The sequence below is a fragment of the Poromitra crassiceps genome (genome assembly GCF_964638095.1).
Source record: "Poromitra crassiceps genome assembly, chromosome: 27".
Taxonomy (NCBI): Eukaryota; Metazoa; Chordata; class Actinopteri; order Beryciformes; family Melamphaidae; genus Poromitra; species Poromitra crassiceps.
The window spans coordinates 15,913,902-15,935,368 of NC_139650.1; the positions used below are offsets into that span (position 1 = coordinate 15,913,902).

The following is a 21,467-nucleotide window of genomic DNA, read 5'->3' on the forward strand; positions in this document are numbered from 1 at the left end:
ATAATATACAATACAATATACAATATTGTATACAATATACAAGACATTATATTGTTTATAATATATTGTAATATTCATTCCAGCCAACCAAATGGGGCGTGAAGGTTTGGGTGATGGCGGAGAGCTCAACAGGCTACGTTCCGCACTTCAAAGTAAGGAAAAAAATCAGCACACCAAGAATATGCAAATATGTATTCTGTAATGTGTTGTTATTTGAGTGACCTTTCAAGCACCCAAGGCCCTTCCTCAGACTTGTGTTTCTTCTTGCAAACTCCCCAGGTGTACACAGGACGTGAAGCGGCGCCGCAGACGGGCCTGGCACAGCGCGTGGTGCTGGACCTCGCCAAGCCATACAATGGCACCTTCCTGTCCATTTATATGGACAACTTCTACACCAGTGTAGAACTCCTCCAGGAGATGAACGGCCTTTTCCTGTACGGCTGTGGCACCCTTCGGGCCAATAGGAAGGGGCTGCCGAAGGACCACAGCCTGACAAAGAGGGCTGCGCTGGGGAAGCACGAGTTCCGGGTGGCACAGCAGGATGACCTCACCTTCTGCGTGTGGCAAGACACAAAGACGGTGATGGTCTTGTCCAATCACCATGACCCCAGCGCAACAGGGACTGTAAGGCGGAGGAGAGATGAGACCCACCGGGCTGATGTGGTAGTGCCCGCTTGCCTGGCGGACTACCAGAGCCACATGAAAGGTTTGTTTTACAGATTTATGTTTTATAAACAAAAATTAAAATACTGTAAGCTTATATTCACTGAGGTCATTTGAGTGAAAATGTATGTATGTAAACAGAGTTCCATGTGTGTTCCAGGTGTGGATCTCCTCGACCAGATGATTGGATACTATGGTTTCGATCATCGGTCGAAGAAATGGTGGCGGCGTGTGTTCTTCTGGGGCCTGTCTGTGTCGTGCTACAACGCCTACGTTGCAGCCAGGTCTGTTGGAGGAAGGCACAAACATTACAAGGACTGGCTGGAGACCTTGCTGGAGGAGCTCATCACACCGGTGACAAGGAGGGCCCCTCCTGTGATCCCTCCTCCTTCTCCTCCTCCTCCTCTGTCCCCAGCTTCCAGACCAGCCTCTCCATTTGGCTCTCCTTCCACTCCAGAGAGCAGGGGAGCCTCCCCAGCACCAAGCACATCGAGCAGGGCAGCCTCCCCAGCACCCAGCACGTCAGGAGAAGCCACAGGTCCCCCAATGCATGACTTCGGGAAGGTGTTTGAGAAGCGGAAGCTCTGCAGGGAGTGCCAGTTGTTGCTGGACAAAAAAGATGTAGTAGGCAGTGGGCTAACTGTGTATGGCTGCATACAGTGTGACCTGCCTGTCCACATTGAGTGTTTTGGAAAACACTACAGACATTTTTTGTAAGTGTTTGCTAAACACTAGCTGACACTTTAGACACTTGCCCCTTTGATGGTAAATGGACTGCATTTTTTTTTATGGTTGCAAGGGGACACAAGGGGGCAGTGTGGAGCACATTTTTGATTTTATTTGAGTGGTTTGGAGTGATTTGTTGCTTGTTTTTTCATACGTTTTTTAGTTTTTTAAAATTTTTCTGTGTTTACAGCAATATTTGACAATGCTATTGAATTGTCATACCAATAAACACCTTTTACAAGGAAAGCCACATGTGTCAGCTCTCAAATGCCTTTTAAAGTGTGTTTTTATCTTCTACAGAGGCTGAGATATCACTATTTTAGTAGGCGTTGACATTTCTATGAAAAGTTCAGGATTTGGGGGTCTATTATCAAATCGGACTTAGGTTTTAGAGGCTATTTTTTAGGCGAAAATAGGCTGAAATGGGTTAAAACAGCTGTCAATTCATGATACTTTCACATCTCATAATTTGAATGCTTAATACTGTAATTAATATACAAATACCACTGTTGTTAAGAATCATTAAATATATAAATAATGCTACACAATAAATATAGAAATACATTGTTACACTTCAGACATTTGTTTATAATGAAGATTTCTTTGTTTCCCTGTCAAAGTAATCGGCATCAGTATATATCGGTATCGGGCAGATTGTCTGAATCGGTATCGCAGACCTGCCCACCTGTACGCATTTTGCATAGCAGGCACACATTTTGACATCAAAGTACGCTGGTACAATTTGTCACTTGAAGTACGCAAAAAGGCGCCGACGCCTGTGAATTAATTAGTGTGTCTTTGCAGTATGCATATCATGTGTTGTGAATCTCCTCACGTGGTCACTACTACTAGCCAGAGCCATGTAAGAAGAGTTGCGACATCTCCATTCACTTCAATGGACCAGTTTTTTACTCTCAAGAGTTCCAGGAAGTAAGGTCCTGGATTAAGCAGCACTGTCAAGTTGCAGCAAAATGGACAGTTTGTGTTGTACTTAAAAAGTTTTTTTTTTTTTCTTGAATCAAATTGTACATTATCAGCTTTATGTTAGCATGCAAAAGTAGCGCAAGACCCATTCTCTCTAGAGCACACTACTAGCGATAACCTGCCTCTGACCTCACCAATCCAACCGACGAAAGCAACAAGTCTAACCAATCAGAGGCAGATTAGGGCGGGGTCATCATGACTTTGTCATGCATCATGTTAGTGTGCGTCATTCAAGGGAGCTACTTTCCTGTCAGCTGAAGTCCGCTGCTGCTGCAAGATCAATCTATCTATCTAAATTATATATAAAATTGAGTATGTGGGCGATATTTATATTTATAAATTTTGTTCCCTTTGGCGACACCTATGGTGATGAGCGTTAATTACAGGTCAGATCCAAGCAGTGTTGCATCATCTGTGTCTTCACACAGACGCCAACTTCATAAATGCTGCAATACTGAAAATGCAAAGGCTTCCATCAATGAGCCATAGGCTCAATCACCATTGTGTTAACTTAGTCTGTGATAGTTACTTAACAGACATTTATTTACATGAAAATCTTTGAGATTATCGTCAGGTGTCAGAGGGCACTCTGTCTCATGCCTTCTGGTTCTGCCCTTCACTGTCGGGAATGGGATTCTGGGCCAAAATATTTGACTGGTACTCTAACGGCCGGGACACACATCTTTCGTCTGCGTGGCGTTACCTGTTGATTTTCATTTCGGCGCCCATGTTAACAGGTTACAGCAGCCACACCACCGGCATCAGACGCGTCTTGCGAGGCGTGAGACGCGCGTCATCTAGAGCAGTGGTTCTCAAATGGGGGTCCGCGGACCCCCAGGGGTCCGTGGCACTTTGCCAGGGGGTCCGCGAAAATTTTTCAGGTAAAAAATAAAATAAAAAATGCTACATGTTACTTATTCCTTCTCAAACTACTTCCTACATGGTGCTAGTCTATCAAAATATCTTGGCTGTCATTGATTGTGTTGCATAGTGGTTTTCTGTACTGTTGACAAATTGTGATATTGTAAGTCGCTTTGGACAAAACAAAAGCGTCTGCTAAATGACGTAATGTAATAAAAAATAAAAAAAAATTGCAAAATCTTCATAGTTCAACGAAAATAGTTTATGCTTTCAATCTAAAATGGTTCATGGATTACATTCTAATAACAAACCTATCAAATTAAAAGTCAAGCACGTTACCGTGGAAACAATTAAGCTTAGCCCAAAATCACAAATCAGAATGAGGGGGTCCCCGGTATATTTTCTATCTTGTAAGGGGTCCTTGGCTGAAAAACATTTGAGAACCTCTGATCTAGAGAATAGAAGCGATGCCTATTTTTTCCTTTTACCGCGCGCGTGTCTCTAGCGTGTCTCTACACAAATAGACACAAAAAGACATTAAAATGATATTTTACAGGGGCAGCCACAGCCAATCAAGGCTCGTTTTGATTTGAGACGGGAGGATGAGCTGAGCTCACAGCTGCAGTTCTCCTGCCCTCTGAAAACCACATAGGCTACAACTGGCTTCGTTCCTCCCCTCCCCACCACACACACACACACACAACTAATACTGCCTCGATTCTGAAGTGAGCCCAAGCGATCTTCAGTTAAAATCATCATTGTATTGTTTATAGCTAATTTAATAAAAGGTAAACTCTATAGGAAGAGAGTTGGCAGACAGACAGCAGCGCAGCAGCTGCACGCAGCAGCCACGCTGCCTGTGTGGATGCCGCGGGCGTGCCAGCCGCAGCCATCATGCCACGCACACGCACTAGGTAGGTACACGCAAGATGTGTGTCCCGGCCGTAAGGCCTACAAAATTACCCTTCAGCCGGAGGCAGATCTCGCCATCTTCGGCTGCTCTGAGTCCTCTCTGAACTTCCCTACGGCTGTGCAACAGTCTCTGACACTGGGGGCAACTGTTGCCAAAAAACTAATTCTGAAAGAATGGAAGTCCCCCTCTTCACCTTCTTTCCAACTGTGGTTGACGGACATGATCTCTGTTATAAGGATGGAGAGGCTCAGATCCTTGAGAACCAACTCACTTAAAAAGTTACTAACTATTTGGGACCCGTTTCTGGGTCCCAAACCCGTTTCTGGGTTAACCTCGACGAGGTTAAGGGCAGTGTGTGACTTGCACGGCTGGTTTCTGTTGGACGCCTTGCGTGGGACCCCATGCGCGACATCTCTTACAAGTATATAAGCACCTTATATGGATGGTAGCACCACATTATGATAACTGTTGATATATGTATGTTTTTTTGGGGGGGGGTTTCCGTTACTGTGTCTGAGCTTGTTCATTTTTGTTCATATATATTGTTAAAATTGAAAATAAAATATATATATAAAAACAAATCTTTGCGATTATCACTTTAATTGTTGAATTTAATATTGTTGAATATTAGGAACTAGGTAACTAATGCTATGAGATAATTGATTACCAAACCAAATACTAAATTATGTCACGGTAGGAGCCAGCTACTTTGTAAGGTGGAGGCTGCAGAGAGGGTTGTCAAGAGCTCTGGTATTGGAATCAGTATCGATATCGGGAGATATCCAAATTCAGGTATCGGAATCAGAACTAACAAAAAGTGGATCTCTAGTAGTGGGTGGGAGCGAGCTAACAGGCTAACCTTTCTGTGTCTCAGCCCTAGTGAGCTAACAGGCTAACCTTTCTGTGTCTCAGGCCTATTGAGCTAACAGGCTAACCTTTCTGTGTCTCAGGCCTAGTGAGCTAACAGGCTAACCTTTCTGTGTCTCGGGCCTAGTGAGCTAACATGCTAACCTGTCTGTGTCTCAGGCCTAGTGAGCTAACAGGCTAACCTTTCTGTGTCTCGGGCCTAGTGAGCTAACAGGCTAACCTTTCTGTGTCTCAGGCCTAGTGAGCTAACAGGCTAACCTTTCTGTGTCTCGGGCCTAGTGAGCTAACATGCTAACCTGTCTGTGTCTCAGGCCTAGTGAGCTAACATGCTAACCTGTCTGTGTCTCAGGCCTCAGTCTGCGTCGGCACGTCAGAGACGCCACAGTGGACGTCCTGGAGGGAGTCGCACAGCTGCTGGAGGTTATACTGAACTCACCACTACAGAGGTACACACACAAACACACACACACACACACACACACACACACACAGCTGCTGGAGGTTATACTGAACTCACCACTACAGAGGTACACACACACACACACACACACACACACACACACACACACACACAGCTGCTGGAGGTTATACTGAACTCACCACTACAGAGGTACACAAACACACACACACACACACACACACAAAGCTGCTGGAGGTTATACTGAACTCACCACTACAGAGGTACACACGTGTGTGTGTGTGTGTGTGTGTGTGTGTGTGTGTGTGTGTGTGTGTGTGTGTGTGTTTTCCTTCAAAGACACCGCTATGTGCATTTTGGATTGATATTTCATCGTGAGGTGACTCCCCGAAGCACAACATGTATTTTAGCGCCGTGAGATGTGTGTTTTAGCGGATTTTTAACAGCGATACCATTGGCCTCCATTCTATGGTGATAATTACTAACTTCACGACTGTATCTCACTATATACTGCTTGGACAATGCCGGTAAAGGCAGGGGGTATCTTGGCTATGTGGGGGGGGGGGGGGCAAATGAGCTAAACTTAAAAAAAAAAAAAGTGGTGTATCCCTTTAAGCTCCAGCTACATCTAATTGGTTGAAAAACACATCATTTCACTGTTCCTTGTCAAATGCATGTGTTTTCAACCAATAATATTTTGCATGAGATAAATTACCATGGGAATCAAACGCCCTAGGGGACGATTTTTTTCACCTCTACCCCCCGAGGGCATGACTGGGCATCACAGACTGGCACAGACTCTGTCTGCATGCCGCTCCATCACTGCCCTACAGGGGTCACTGTTGTTGAAACATTTTAAGAATAACATGATTTTTATTAAGAAAAAACACATTTGATTGATATTTTATGGAGGGAACAGGAGGTGATGCCGGTGAGGAGGGAGGAGATGAAGGCATGGATGAGGGATATGACTGGCCAAGTGAACGGTTCCCTCCCATAACCAGCCGGCTGAGGGAAAGTGTCCCAGACCCAGAGAGAGATCTGCAGCATGCAGTAACGTAGTGTATCAGACCCAGAGAGAGATCTGCAGCATGCAGTAACGTAGTGTATCAGACCCAGAGAGAGATCTGCAGCATGCAGTAACATAGCGTATCAGACCCAGAGATATCTGCAGCATGCAGTAACATAGTGTATCAGACCCAGAGAGAGCTCTGCAGCATGCAGTAACATAGTGTATCAGACCCAGAGAGAGATCTGCAGCATGCAGTAACGTAGTGTATCAGACCCAGAGAGAGATCTGCAGCATGCAGTAACATAGTGTATCAGACCCAGAGAGAGATCTGCAGCATGCAGTAACATAGTGTATCAGACCCAGAGAGAGCTCTGCAGCATGCAGTAACATAGTGTATCAGACCCAGAGAGAGATCTGCAGCATGCAGTAACATAGTGTATCAGACCCAGAGAGAGATCTGCAGCATGCAGTAACATAGTGTATCAGACCCAGAGAGAGATCTGCAGCATGCAGTAACATAGTGTATCAGACCCAGAGAGAGATCTGCAGCATGCAGTAACGTAGTGTATCAGACCCAGAGAGAGATCTGCAGCGTGCAGTAACATAGTGTATCAGACCCAGAGAGAGATCTGCAGCATGCAGTAACATAGTGTATCAGACCCAGAGAGAGATCTGCAGCATGCAGTAACATAGTGTATCAGACCCAGAGAGAGATCTGCAGCATGCAGTAACATAGTGTATCAGACCCAGAGAGAGATCTGCAGCGTGCAGTAACGTAGTGTATCAGACCCAGAGAGAGATCAAGCGACCACTGCTCCTGGCCTGCCCCCCGGAGGAAAGGACATGCCTGGATGGGTTAAATGCAGAGGACACTTTTCACCGGCCACCGTCAGCATGAGTGTGTTGTGGCCGCATGCATGTATTGTGGTGTTCGTGTGACAATAAAAGACGGGGCTTGTCCCGTTACGAGAGTTTTTTTTTTTTACGAGAGAGATCTGCAGCATGCAGTAACGTAGTGTATCAGACCCAGAGAGAGATCTGCAGCATGCAGTAACGTAGTGTATCAGACCCAGAGAGAGATCTGCAGCATGCAGTAACATAGTGTATCAGACCCAGAGAGAGATCTGCAGCATGCAGTAACGTAGTGTATCAGACCCAGAGAGAGATCTGCAGCATGCAGTAACATAGTGTATCAGACCCAGAGAGAGATCTGCAGCATGCAGTAACGTAGTGTATGGGTCATGGGTCTGGCGCTGAGACTAAGGAAGGAGGTAAAGCTTAATTGATGGTAGGGCACTCGACACTTTTGATAAGTGTCTCTCAACAGAAATACAAGAATCACACGCTGAATTTAAATTTATACTTCAGCGACAGGTTTCAGTTGTCTCCACGGTAACAGGGCCCCTCCTCCCAGCAGTAGCGTCCCCCCTCTGTCTAATGGCTGTTATTTATTTTCGCCTTCTTCTTGAGTTTAGATCACTATAATAAAAACATCTTGCCCGACTCCTAAATGCAACAAATTGCCACAGACCCTCGTATCTTTATCTCCCCGCATCTGTTTTGACAGACAGCGGCTCGGTCGCTCTATTTTCAAAGAACCTCTCCGCTCCTCCAGACCTCCCACATTTCTCTCTCTGTTTTCCCCGGTGGAGGAGGCTGCTCATCCAGGCAGACTGGCTGTCAAGACACCGCTACACTGACGGGACTCTCGCTCTAGCCAATCACAGTGCGCGACAAAATATGACGTTGTCTACGACATAACAAAATCCTCCATGTAGGCAACACCAAAGAAAAGTCTTGAGTGACTGTTTCAAAAGTGTCGAGAGACGAAGCATCAATTGGGCTTAAGAGTCTCCTTCAGTAGCTGGGTTAAAGCCTCGCTGGTGTGATCCTGCACGTCTGTAGGCAGGAGTTTTCATGTTGAATCACTATCGACCGTCAGGCTCATAATATGCTATGGTTCCATTTAGGGATGCACACAATTAATTGAAACTCGATTAATTGCTTGTTAAGGATTTACTCAAGCAAAGAAAAATTACTCGATCAAAACAAAACATAAAAGCAACGCATTAAATGGTGTTTTCAAATCATTTTTCAATGATCCTCCAGAGGGCGCAATGATATCACTGTAACAGACTGTTCAGCGTGTATGCGAGGCTCTGTGTTTGTCCCCTCGAGAGTTGCCGTACAATAGGAAGTGGGGGACTTTGTTGTTGACCACAGAGCTGGTGTGTGCTAACGCTAGGAGCTAACTGAGAATGAATGTGGAAACGTGTTTGTTATAACGTTATAGCCTGACTCTCGTTTATTGTTTTAACAAAGTGTAAGTAATAGGCAAGTGAGCCCCTGCGGCCGTGACGGGGATTCTGGGCAAATGTTGACATGTCTAAAAAGTTATGCCTCCACGTTTTTATGTGTTTCATAGCGTAGGCTATGCTATGCAATGCTGTGAGAAATATACAATAAGTTGCTGCTGCATAAATAAACGTTTTATTGAGGAAAAAACGCATTTGGTATGGTTTGGAAAATTTTGTATTTTTAATTACAATTAATCGATTGATTGATTGTTAACGTTACCAATGATCGAGTTTGGAATTTGCGGAAAATGTGCATCCCTAGTTCCATTGTTCGGCTGGACCATAAATCTGTCGTTGTCGCAACATAACCTCCCCGCAATTCTGTCTCCACGTTTGCTCGCTGCTGTTTGTGTAAATGCAACATTAAAGTTGTGAGAGGAGAGGGCACTGAGTAGCGCGTCCTCGTTTTGCAGTGTGCAGAGACACATTCACATGTGCACATTATTCTATTCATGTGCTGATACGGTCATATCATATATTTTCATCATGTAGACATCGATAGACAGTTATTTTTTCTGTTTTTCTTTTATAAAGTACAATTGTGTAATACTAAGGTTTTGATATTTGAAGGACCCCAGTGGAAATAAGCAGGCTTCTAGTTTGTAACTTTAAGCTGCTTTACTGGGCTATCCAAGATTCAAGATTCAAGATTTTTATTGTCACTCCGTGGTACAAGTATCACGTGTGAAATTCTTGTGCTGTGGACTCCGTTTACAACATAGTACAAATATAACAGGGCATATGAGTGCAAAAACAACAAGAGACACAACAAGCAATAAGGCAGTAGAGTGATAAGACAAGTCAGAGACAGTGGCATATTCACTGCACATAGGTGCACATGTCATGTGCATACTTTAGACGTGCTTAAACATTTTAAATTCGACGTATTTGACGTACAGGTGCAAATAGCATATACCTAATTAAACATACAGTTAAACATTAGACATACATAATGGTAGCAGCTACAGTACGGTACAGTACAGCTACTACACTATTTGTGTATGTTAAGGAGTCTCGTGGCCTGCGGGAAGAAGCTGTTCCCCCTATCCTTGGATCATTTTACTCTTCGATTTACATATTGTGTCCTTTTTTTTCTACTACTGTATTAATGTAAATTTGTAATGCTTTTATGTATTCTTGATCCGAAATAAACCAAACCAAACCATTTGAGAGTGAAACCTGTAACTGCGTTCATTGTCACAATTCAATGGGCCATTTCTCACATTTGCAGGGGTCTGCCTGACTGACTGTAATGTAATGTAATCTGATTACTTACTGTTGCAATAAAAGTGTTTCTGATTTTGAGCCGTGCTGAGGACGGCAAAACCACATTGCAGTTGATGGTGTGGGCGCAGGAAAATAACTAATCACCTGCTAGGTACAGTAGGTATGGTAACATCTCTCTCTCTCTCTTTCTCCTGCAGTCTTTCTCAGGAGCAGCTGATGTCAACAGGAGGTGTCTGGTCGGCGTGTGACCAGTTCGCCCATTTGCCCCGAGGTTAGTATCTCCACCAAGTTACTGTAACAGGTTAGTATCTCCACCAAGTTACTGTAACAGGTTAGTATCTCCACCAAGTTACTGTAACAGGTTAGTATCTCCACCAAGTTACTGGAACAGGTTAGTATCTCCACCAAGTTACTGGAACAGGTTAGTATCTCCACCAAGTTACTGGAACAGGTTAGTATCTCCACCAAGTTACTGTAACAGGTTAGTATCTCCACCAAGTTACTGGAACAGGTTAGTATCTCCACCAAGTTACTGGAACAGGTTAGTATCTCCACCAAGTTACTGTAACAGGTTACATAAGTATCTCCACCAAGTTACTGTAACAGGGTTACATAAGTATCTCCACCAAGTTACTGTAACAGGGTTACATAAGTATCTCCACCAAGTTACTGTAACAGGTTACATAAGTATCTCCACCAAGTTACTGTAACAGGGTTACATAAGTATCTCCACCAAGTTACTGTAACAGGGTTACATAAGTATCTCCACCAAGTTACTGTAACAGGTTAGTATCTCCACCAAGTTACTGTAACAGGTTAGTATCTCCACCAAGTTACTGTAACAGGGTTACATAAGTATCTCCACCAAGTTACTGTAACAGGGTTACATAAGTATCTCCACCAAGTTACTGTAACAGGTTAGTATCTCCACCAAGTTACTGTAACAGGTTAGTATCTCCACCAAGTTACTGTAACAGGTTACATAAGTATCTCCACCAAGTTACTGTAACAGGGTTACATAAGTATCTCCACCAAGTTACTGTAACAGGGTTACATAAGTATCTCCACCAAGTTACTGTAACAGGGTTACATAAGTATCTCCACCAAGTTACTGTAACAGGTTAGTATCTCCACCAAGTTACTGTAACAGGTTAGTATCTCCACCAAGTTACTGTAACAGGTTAGTATCTCCACCAAGTTACTGTAACAGGTTAGTATCTCCACCAAGTTACTGTAACAGGTTAGTATCTCCATCAAGTTACTGTAACAGGGTTACATAAATCGGGCTGCACTGCAAAAAAGAAAGATGAACCCTTACCCATTGACACACGTAGTAAGAGCTGGAAGTGCTCACATCCAGGTCTTCCGGACTCATTCCTGTGGTACTCTATAGCGCGAGAATTCAGTAAAATTAGCACAAAGTCCAGTTATTCAGGTATGAATTTGAAACCTGCTTGCCCCCAGAGGTTTATATATAGATAAAAAAAAAAAAAAAAACGATGGCTTCCCTGATTGTGTGTGATGTTCTTTTACCTTGGATTATTGCAAATGTGTAGATACATATTAAATACATTGTGTGTGTGTGTGTGTGTGTGTGTGTGTGTGTGTGTGTGTGTCTGTCTGTCTGTCTGTCTGTCACAGATAATAAAGCAGCAGTGCTGGTGGTGCTGTCCTCTCATATAGGAGTGGTGAAAGATGCCATAGAGGAGGTTGAACAGGTACACAAACATAAATTGTTATTTCAATGAGAAAGTAACTTGTGCACATCCAAAGGGAGGTGCAGGTCAAAAGACCAACTAATTGGGAACAAGTCCATATGTTAACCGCACACTCCCAAACAAAGCCGGTGACCAAACTTGTCAAAAAGACATGATTTTTTTAAGAACAAATTATTTGCTCTTTTATATCATAAATTGTTATTTATTTATTTATTTATTTATTCAGTACTAGGGCTGTCTTCTAAACGTCAACTATTCGAGCATCAGTCGAGAGACCTGTGAGTCGACGGAGATTTTGACCAGAATCCTTCACACACCACCCCAAAAGCCATATTGGTTAACTCATTGAGTGCCAATGACGACAGCTGTCGTCAATTCAAATACTGACGTAGAGTGCCAAAGACGACGATTGTCGTCAATTGCGTTTTTTGACGGTGGGACGTGGATCAATCCCTGATACATCTCTGGTACAACTATTGTAGCTATTGGAGGTCTATAACCTATTTTACAGAACCCTTAGGTGGCGACAGTGCTCTCCAGGTTAACAGAAAGGCAGAGAAAAACAGAGAATAAGTCGTTGGGGAAACGGAAATCGCATCGCATCCGTATGCATCGATATGCATGAAGCGTTTTAACGTTAGATGCGCCTGCAGCAGCCAATCTGCTCCCACAATTGAGCTCCTCCATGCCCGCTGCGACAGCCCATTCGCATGATCAGCCGTGGAGTTGTTTATTATTCTCAACTGGAAGCATAGGAGCCGGTGACAAACACACGCGGAAACGCTGTAAAAAAGCTGGATGTCGCGCATAGATGGTCGCGCACCCTTCACAGTGCAGAGCAAACTCAGCAGAGAGCCACCTCCCATAAGGAGGAGTGTGCAGTTGAGGCGGGGTGGGGCGGGGGGGGGGGGGGGGGGGGGCACGCAGAGCAGCACACAACACTGACCCAGACAGACCCAGGCAGCAGGACAGGGTTGGCAAACGCAAGCCAGAATATCCGATGCCCACCAGCAGCAAAGACCAGCAAGAAGCTGCAACCAGCAGCGCACGCAGGGGCCAGCGCTGCTGGTTGCAGCTAAAAATATTATTCTGCCAAACAAAATTCCCTGGCCTTCACTGTTTTATTGAAGGAAATTATTTTTGAGGTGTGACTACATCAGAAAATTAGCTTCAGAGTCAGTGATGTGTTTGAAATGTTTAATTTCACAAAAGGGCCATTATCTCAGCTTCTAGAAAAAAACTGCTCTTTTTTGTTAAATCAAGCTATCTTCTCCGGCTGATAACGAAAGAACGGAAAATGATATCAATAAACCTGTTTTTGCTGATGATAGAAAAGAGTCATCGTTCTTTTTGCGTGTTCATTGTTTACATAGTAATATCACACAATATTCTGTGGGCCTCGAGAAATCACTGAAAAAAGCTCTGAAGCTCTGGCACTGGGAGCGTCCGTTCTCCAAAAGTGGCTGGCACTCAATGAGTTAAAAGCTGAGAAAAAAGTGTTTTGGGCGTTAGTAGTTACACTTTAAAAAAGAAATGCGTCCTGCCTGTCTCATTCAGACTCCATTATCCCGACGTCGGCAATTCAAATATGCAGCAGTTGACTGTTTTTGTTTATATATATATATATATATATATATATATATATATATATATATATATATATATATATATATATATATATATATATTTCATTTTACCAGGCTCAACAAAAAGGCAAGAAAAAGAAATGCATACATACATACATCATCAACATTCCCTTTGTTACCACTAACCAGCCGCGTCGAGTGCTCGTGTGCTTGTAAGAGTGTGTGGGTTCCCACGGAAGGGCTCCATAAAAGGTCAGCCAGGCGAATCACCGGTCACTCCTAACCTCGTCTAAGTAGACCAGAAATGGGCCCCAAATGATTGAGAATTTCTTAAGCAAATTGGTCCTCAGGAACCGGAGTCTCTCCATACGTATAACTGAGACCATGTCCATCAGCCACAGCTGAAAAGAAGGTGAAGAGGAGGACTTCCACTCCTTCAGAATGAGTCTCTTGGCGACAGTCATCCCCTGCGTCAGAGACTGTTGCACAGCCGTAGGAAGGAGCAGAGAGGATTCCAAGCAGCCGAAGATGGCGAGTTCTGCCTCTGGCTGAAGGGTTGTTTTATAGGCTTTAACAGTACCAATCAAATAATTTGGCCCAGAATCCAGATAGTGAAGGGCAAAACCAAAAAGCATGGGATAGTGTACCCTCCAACACCTGACACCTATCACATAGTGGTGAGACAGAGGGGTAGATCTTGTGCAACCTAGATTTGGAGTAATTAAGATGGTGAGTGACTTTAAATTGGATCAGCTGGTGTCTGCTGTTAATTGATCAGAGTTGGACCACAGACAGACTCCTGTCCCATATAATTTCAGACAGGACAACACCAAGTTCCTCCTGCCACGCCTCCCTAATCCTCCCTGTCCCTGATGCAATCCGCAATTGACTGTTAATGTGGTCAAAATAATCACTGAAGTTTTTTTTTTTTTTTTTAAGATTAGTTGAATATTCGTATTGGACAGTCGAATCCGAGTCGACTGGCAGAGTCCTGAGTCGAGAACAGCGCTATTCAGTACACTATTGCTTCAGTCTTTTTTTCATAGACTATTTGTATTCATTTATTCACTCATTCATTTTTCATTAATTCATTCCTTTAACGCATCATTTAAAAAAAAATACTTCTTCATTTGTGCTATGAATATTAGACGTTAGCCAAGGTGTGAAGATTCAGAGTTAGTCCAATTTCCACAATAACACAGCTCTTGAATTGTATTTAATTTATATACATTTATATTAGTTTGATCATTGTTTTTCTTTCAATGAAATTTTATTATTTTTCCTTCTACTTATTTACATTCACCCTACCATTTTTGTGATGCACAATATGATAGATTTGGGGGGTGGGATTGTTATTAACACATTGACTGCCAGCCGTTTTTTTTTTGCTGTAGGTAGCTTTTGCCAAGCCGTTTTTTGAGGATTCTGGCTCATTTTACAAGAGCCGAGGATTCTTTTCTGCTTGGAGTTTGTCAACACAAAGTTCACAAAAGTACTAATAGAATGTGTGCTTTCTCTGTCTAAAAGAGTTAGTTTGTAGAGTTAGTAGTTATGTAGATATTAGCCGTTGAGTACAGCATGGTTTTAGCGTCTGAGAGTGAAAGCTGAGATAATCGCAGTTTTGTGAAATTCAATCAAACAGGCAGAACAGTCACTTTAACCATTTATTTTTGGCATCAGTGAGAGATCAGACATCCAAACAATATAGTTCCGAACGCCCTCTCCTTCAACTCCTCCCTCCGTGGGCGTGTCTAGTGGCTTTCAGCCTGCGTTTGTCACAAGCGAGTGCTCTGCTGCTGCTGCTGCTGCTGCGAGTTTGAGCAGCCTCCCTCCCTGGCAGCGAGTTTGAGCAGCCTCCCTCCCTGGCAGCGAGTGTGGATAGGTCTCACTCCTCTCTTGGGTTTGAGAGCCCCGATGAAGCCCCGTGCGACTCTAGGCTTTATGCTGCCCACCCAGTCCATTTCTGGAACCCCCCACCGCAGCAGCGAGAAAGCGTCCCCGCCTACAGTATGAGAATGAGGCTCGTTCGTTTCTGACTGTAAAATCGCCAAGCCATTTCCTTGAGAATAGAGGAAGCAGCCGCGGGAGGCGGCTGCTTTTGGTTGACTTTCTCTCTGTCGGGAGAGGACCGTCGCCACCTAGCTGGTCGGTAAAATAGATTATACACATTCAATACTTCCAATATCTCCATAGGAGACGCGGGGGGCATTGATCCACGTAGCACCGTCAAAAAAAAAAAAACGAATTTTTTGACGTATTAACACCTTGAGTGCCATGGACGAGATATCTCGTCTTACATAATCCGACCGTTGAGTGCCAAAGACGAGATATCTCGTCTTACATAAACATTTTTTTTTTTTGACGGTGGGACATCAATCAACCCCTTTTACGTCTTCTATATCAATATTGGAGGAAGAGAATGTGTATAATCTATTTTACCGACCACTAAGTGGCGACAGTTCTCTCCCAAGACAGAGAGAAAGCCACAGCCACGGGTCCGCTGCAGAAAGCCAGTCTAATTTTCAAGGAAATAGCTGGGCGAAAACTCTTTCGATTTCACACACACACACACACACACACACACACACACGCACGCACGCGCGCGCGCGCGTGTGTGTGTGTGAGAGAGAACACAGAGTGGGAGACAGACACGCTGTGGGGGCAAAGAACGGACAGAGATCTCTTCCTCTCAGAGCCGCGGAGCAACGCGCGAACACACACACACACACACACAATACAGTATACAGACTTGCCCAAGGGCACCCATAATCACAGGCAGGTGACTGTTCTGCCTGTTTGATTGAATTTCACAAAACTGCGATTATCTCAGCTTCCTGTCTCAGACGCTAAAACCATGCTGTACTCAACGGCTAATATCTACATAACTACTAACTCTGCAAACGAACTCTTTTAGACAGAGAAAGCACACATTCTATTAGTTCTTTTTAGATGATTGGTGTTCACGAAGTCTTAACAGAAAAGAATCCTCGGCTCTTGTAAAATGAGCCAGAATCCTCAAAAAAAAACCTGGCACAACTTACCTACAGGATTGAAAAAACGGCTGGCACTCAATGTGTTAATACGTCAGTGGCAGTCAACCGTTGGATTATTTTTGACGTATTAATACGTCAATGGCAGTGAACGTGTTAAAATGCAAAAACTGAATTTGGTGAATTTATCTCTGCAAGTGTATCTGCTTTCAAATTCCTAATAAAAACAATAAATAATAATTAAACTAGCGGGCACTCGGTAGAGTTCCACCACCACGGCGTGAATCCGTTTGGAACTTAGGTGCCTTTTTGTGATTGGCTATGCCCATTGCCACACCCCCTTTTGGTCAGTGGACGTGCAAACTTAATCAGTTCTAAGTTGGCCCATGACCTGCTTTCCTGCCAGGTTTCATGCAAATCCGTTCAGAACTTATCCATTCATAACAGACAAACGGGTGAAAACATAACGGTAATCAACTACCGTACTTGCATTTATTATGTCTCTTATGACTCTATGAAGAACAGACTTCATGTAGAAATATTTGTATTTGCTTTTTTCCATTGCCTTTTTTTTTTCTAAATTTGATAGCACCCAGGTATAGAGGAATGAAGTGTCTTACCCCCCAGGCATTGTCGGAGGCCCAGGACCCCTACAGCGACATCCTCGACGACGACCTGGAGGGGGCGGAGCCTCAGGACATCTATTGGTCGGAGCAGGACCGGCGTGTGATTGGCCCGTGCCAGGGGCTGATGAAGGCATCGGTGGCGAGCCTGAGGAAGCTGACAGCCGCCGTCCGAGCCAACGCTGATGTCACCACATATCGTCACCTCACCCAGCTAGACGACCTGGCTGACATCACCAAGGACATCAGCCCCAGGTACACACAGGGCTTAAAGTCGAGCTGAAATGGCATTCCCAGGGTATATGCCCTTACAGAAAAACCACATGAACTTCACATGTGCAAAATCACATGTGATCACATGTGATGTTTGCACACGTGATTTTTCACATATGAAATTTGTGTGAAAACATGCTAAATTTCACATGTGAAACGTGAAACGTGCTTTGCCCATGGGAGGTGTGTGGTTTTGGAACATTTTTACATTTGAAGTGTATGAAGCCCATGTAAATTCCCATGTGATTACCAGTGAAACCTATGTGATTACACGGTGAAGTTGTGACATCATCAGTGATGTCATAAGAGCGAGTGAGCCGGCAGCCTATTGCATGTAACTTGGCAGAATTTCTAGCCCATAACTTGGGCAATTGTATGTAACATACAAAATAAAGCAAACGGTAATGTCTAAGAATGCAAAGAAATGCAACTGGCTCATTAAAATCGCATTAGCGTAGCGCCACAACACACTGAATCCCACTCAATTTGGGGGTGGAACACGCCAGGATTGGCTTAAGCCAAATCGGCTTGTAAATCCATGACATAATCCGTGACAGAATGAGCAGACAAACCCTAATAAAGCAGCCGTCGCCGGCCTAAAAATACCAATAGAAACAACAACAATGTGGTTAAATGGACATAACGGTGCGTTAAAAACTAAAGTGCGCAGGATAAAAGTGCGAAATTATAAAAGAATAAAGTGCAAGGGTAGAGCCATACGAGAGCTAAATAGTTATGGTTGGTTATGGTTGCAGTGTTGATTTATTTTGAGCCATTCCTTGAGGTTTATTTTGAAGGTTGGATATGTGGGGCATTCCCTTATTGCAACTGTTGCAACCTTTTACTGTTGTTTCAAGATTCAAGATTCAAGATTTTTATTGTCACTCCATGGTACAAGTATCACGTGTGAAATTCTTGTGCTGTGAACTCCGTTTACAACATAGTACAAATATAACAGGGCATCTGAGTGCAAAAACAACAAGAGACACAACAAGCAATAAGGCAGTATAGTGATAAGACAAGTCAGAGACAGTGGCATATTCACTGCACATAGGTGCACATGTCATGTGCATACTTTAGACGTGCTTAAACATTTTAAATTCGGCGTCTTTGACATACAGGTGCAAATAGCATATTATTCCTTATTAAACATACAATTAACTCATTGAATGCCAGCCACTTTTGGAGAACGGACGCTCCCAGTGCCAGAGTTTCAGAGCGTTTTCAGTGATTTCTTGAGGCCCACAGAATATTGTGTGATATTACTATGTAAACACTGAACACGCACAAAGAACAATAAGACTCTATTGTATCAGCAGCAAAAAAAAGTTTATTGATATCATTTTCCGTTCTTTAGTTATCAGCCGGAGAAGATAGGTCAAAAACAGCAAAAACAGGCGTTTCCATCTAGAAGCTGAGATATTGAGCCTTTTGTGAAATTAAGCATTTCAAGCAAATCACTGACTCTGAAGCTAATATTTTCTGACCTGAAACATCTGAACAGTAATTTCCTTCAATATAACAGCACCCCCACCCCCCTCTACTGCAAACTCCTCCTCCGTGGGTGTGTCTCTGGTGGCTCTGCTTGCTCTGAGTGCTGCGCGAGTCTCTGCTGCCTGGATGGCGGCCGCTCGTCAGGGGAGTCTGGATCGGGCTCGCTCGTTTCTGGGGTTTCGGTTGTGAGCTGGGATGAAGCTGCATCCGATTCTGGGCTTTCTGGGCTTTCTGCTGCGCGTTTCAAAGTGTGCTGCACCCAGAGTCTATTTTCGGAGCCCCCCACCGTTGTGCGCCGGCTCCCAGCGCGACAGCGAAAAGCCAAACCATTCTCATGAGAATGGTTTCATCACGGCTTTTTCTGCTGTTTTTACTCAACTTTCTCTAATCTGGAGAGCACTGTCGCCACCTAATGGGTTGGTAAAATAGGTTATACACATTCAACATGCCCCAAAATTTTACAGGAGATATATTAGGCTTTGATCCACGTCCCACCGTCAAAAAACGCAATTGACGAACATACTCGTCCTTGGCACTCTACGTTAGTATTTGAATTGACGAACATACTCGTCCTTGGCACTCAATGAGTTAAACAAATTGGTTTTTAGCCCTAGTTGCACTTCTGTTGCACTTTTTTCTTCTTTTGAGGTTTATAACAGTACATGAAGGCATTGTGTATTAAATTAATGCGCTATTTTTTGTGCAATAAATTTGAGTGGTTTAAAAAAAAATCTGAAATTTGGGTCGCGACTTCATGACAAGGAAAATAGTGGGTTCTGAGGCTACACCAGTTGAGAACCACTGCATTAGACATACGTAATGGTAGCAGCTACAGTACGGTACAGTACGGCTACTACACTATTTGTGTATGTTAAGGAGTCTCGTGGCCTGTGGGAAGAAACTGTTCCTCAAGCGATTTGTGCGTGCTTTTGGAACCCTGTATCTAGGGTATGTAGGGTAACAGGGAGAACAGGCTGTTGTGGGGGTGGTTTGTGTCTTTGATGATGATGTTGATGTTGATGTTGATGTTGATGTTGATGGTCATTATCTTGCTTGCTTGTCTCTTTCATGTGTTGTTTGGCTGGTTGTTAATCTCAGTTATTTCAGGCCCACATTGAGTGTAGTTTTCATAGTGGACTGACTTAATAAAGGCTTTTTAAAATGAAAATTCTCTCTCTCCATAGTGTTGATGACCTGGCTCTTTGTCTCTATCCGCCCATGGACTACAGCGGAGTGGAGAGCACTGTAAGACACACACAGAGAGACACACACGTCACATATTGGTTACACCTGGTTTACTTATTGCTTTACCACCTCAAAAAGGTTGATGCAAAAAGGGGTCTATCTATTGGAATGGTGAAGTGACTCAAGCCGGCCGGTGGTTAGCATGCTAATGGCTTCTAGTAGCCTCACAGCAAAGCAAGTAAAGAGGACTGATACTACTTTTGCTAACAATTAGCTAGCCAACGTTGGCTCACAAAAAAGAAAAAAGTTGACTTTAGTAACGATATTACCGCCTCAGGGGTTTACTAATCAGTGGGCACAGAGTAAATCGTGAGGAAACTGCCCACTGATTTTGGTCCTTTTTTTTTATACCAAGTGATCCCTGGGTGCCCCATACTTCTCATTGTTGCACTAGGTTAATGCTGTATGTTGAACATGCATTCATTCAGTATAGAGAGTATTCGACTGACGTAAGTCACGCCCGGTCACGCCCACCACTTCCATATTGTTGACATTTCCGTGGCGCGGAAGGAGGATGCTAGTCACCGTAACTTACTAGCCTATTTAATACCGTTTTTACTGCGTCAGGAGCTATTTCACAACAGCGATGGTGTGCTGTGTAATACACGGCTGTAGTAATAGCAGCAATAAAAGCCCGGGTGTTAGTTCTTTTATTCAATTTCATTATTCAAACACAAATATAGTGAACAATTCACCCCCATGTCTTCCCAAACTAGACACGTTATATCCCATTCAATCACTGTACAACCAGCTGAGCATCCAGCGGCATACAGTATGCCCCCGCATTAGTCAAGTCTCAAAACATACACCACTGTAAAACATAGAACACATTTTACCTGCAGTGGGCCCAACAGAGAGAAGGAAAAAACAAAACAAGGCTGGTTATAGCTGTATGTTTACATGCAAACCGTTTATCACTGGATGAATTACCTGATTATCAAGTGGTCATGTAAACAGCATCCCCTACCAGACAAAGGCCATAAACTGACACACCTAGGTTCCTGCTGAATCACCAGGCCTACCCATTGCAGTGTGTCCACCCACAGACTTTGAGGTGAGTTTGCACTATTTACCAAGTGCATGCAAACACGGAAATCAAACCACAACCAGTTATCTGATTACGGTATTCTGTTATTTGTTCATTGTGTTCATGTAAATGCACACTAGTAAAAAAAAAAAGGCAGAGGAATCGTTTACTCACTTAAGCCCAGTCAATATAAAAAATAAAAAAAACAGACTGGCTATTAATTGCAGTGAGGAAAGAAAAGGCAGATGAATCGTTTACTCACTTAAGCCCAGTCATTCATCAATAATAATACTGCGAGGTGCTCGGCGCAGGCGAATGACGTGCAACGCACAGGCCTTCTTGAAGGCGTCCTCTCTGCCTCTGGATGCCTTTGCCCCGGGAGGGTCTGGTGAGACGAAGGAGGAGCGCGGCCGGGAGTCACCCACAGGGCCTGAGCCTCCATGCACCGAAGGGTCTTGCAATACTGCGATGTAGCACTGGCTC

At 43.8% G+C, this 21,467-nt stretch overlaps 2 protein-coding genes across 2 annotated transcripts in view; both read left to right on the forward strand.

Moving 5' to 3' along the window:
- The window catches only part of ccndbp1 (cyclin D-type binding-protein 1), a 35,785-nt gene that overhangs the window by 11,431 nt on the left and 2,887 nt on the right, over positions 1 to 21,467 (forward strand). Inside the window, exons 5-9 of the mRNA XM_083662024.1 lie at positions 5,364 to 5,460; positions 10,226 to 10,299; positions 11,670 to 11,746; positions 16,950 to 17,200; positions 19,897 to 19,957. Coding sequence (XP_083518150.1) covers positions 5,364 to 5,460; positions 10,226 to 10,299; positions 11,670 to 11,746; positions 16,950 to 17,200; positions 19,897 to 19,957 — 560 coding nt within the window. The remainder of the gene's footprint in view (positions 1 to 5,363; positions 5,461 to 10,225; positions 10,300 to 11,669; positions 11,747 to 16,949; positions 17,201 to 19,896; positions 19,958 to 21,467) is intronic.
- Positions 418 to 1,380, forward strand: LOC310799339 (piggyBac transposable element-derived protein 5-like; the record flags this gene model as incomplete). The annotated part of the gene is made up of 2 exons (XM_083661933.1): positions 418 to 706; positions 824 to 1,380. 2 exons carry the CDS (start codon positions 418 to 420, stop codon positions 1,378 to 1,380), a joined length of 846 nt encoding a protein of 281 aa, XP_083518059.1.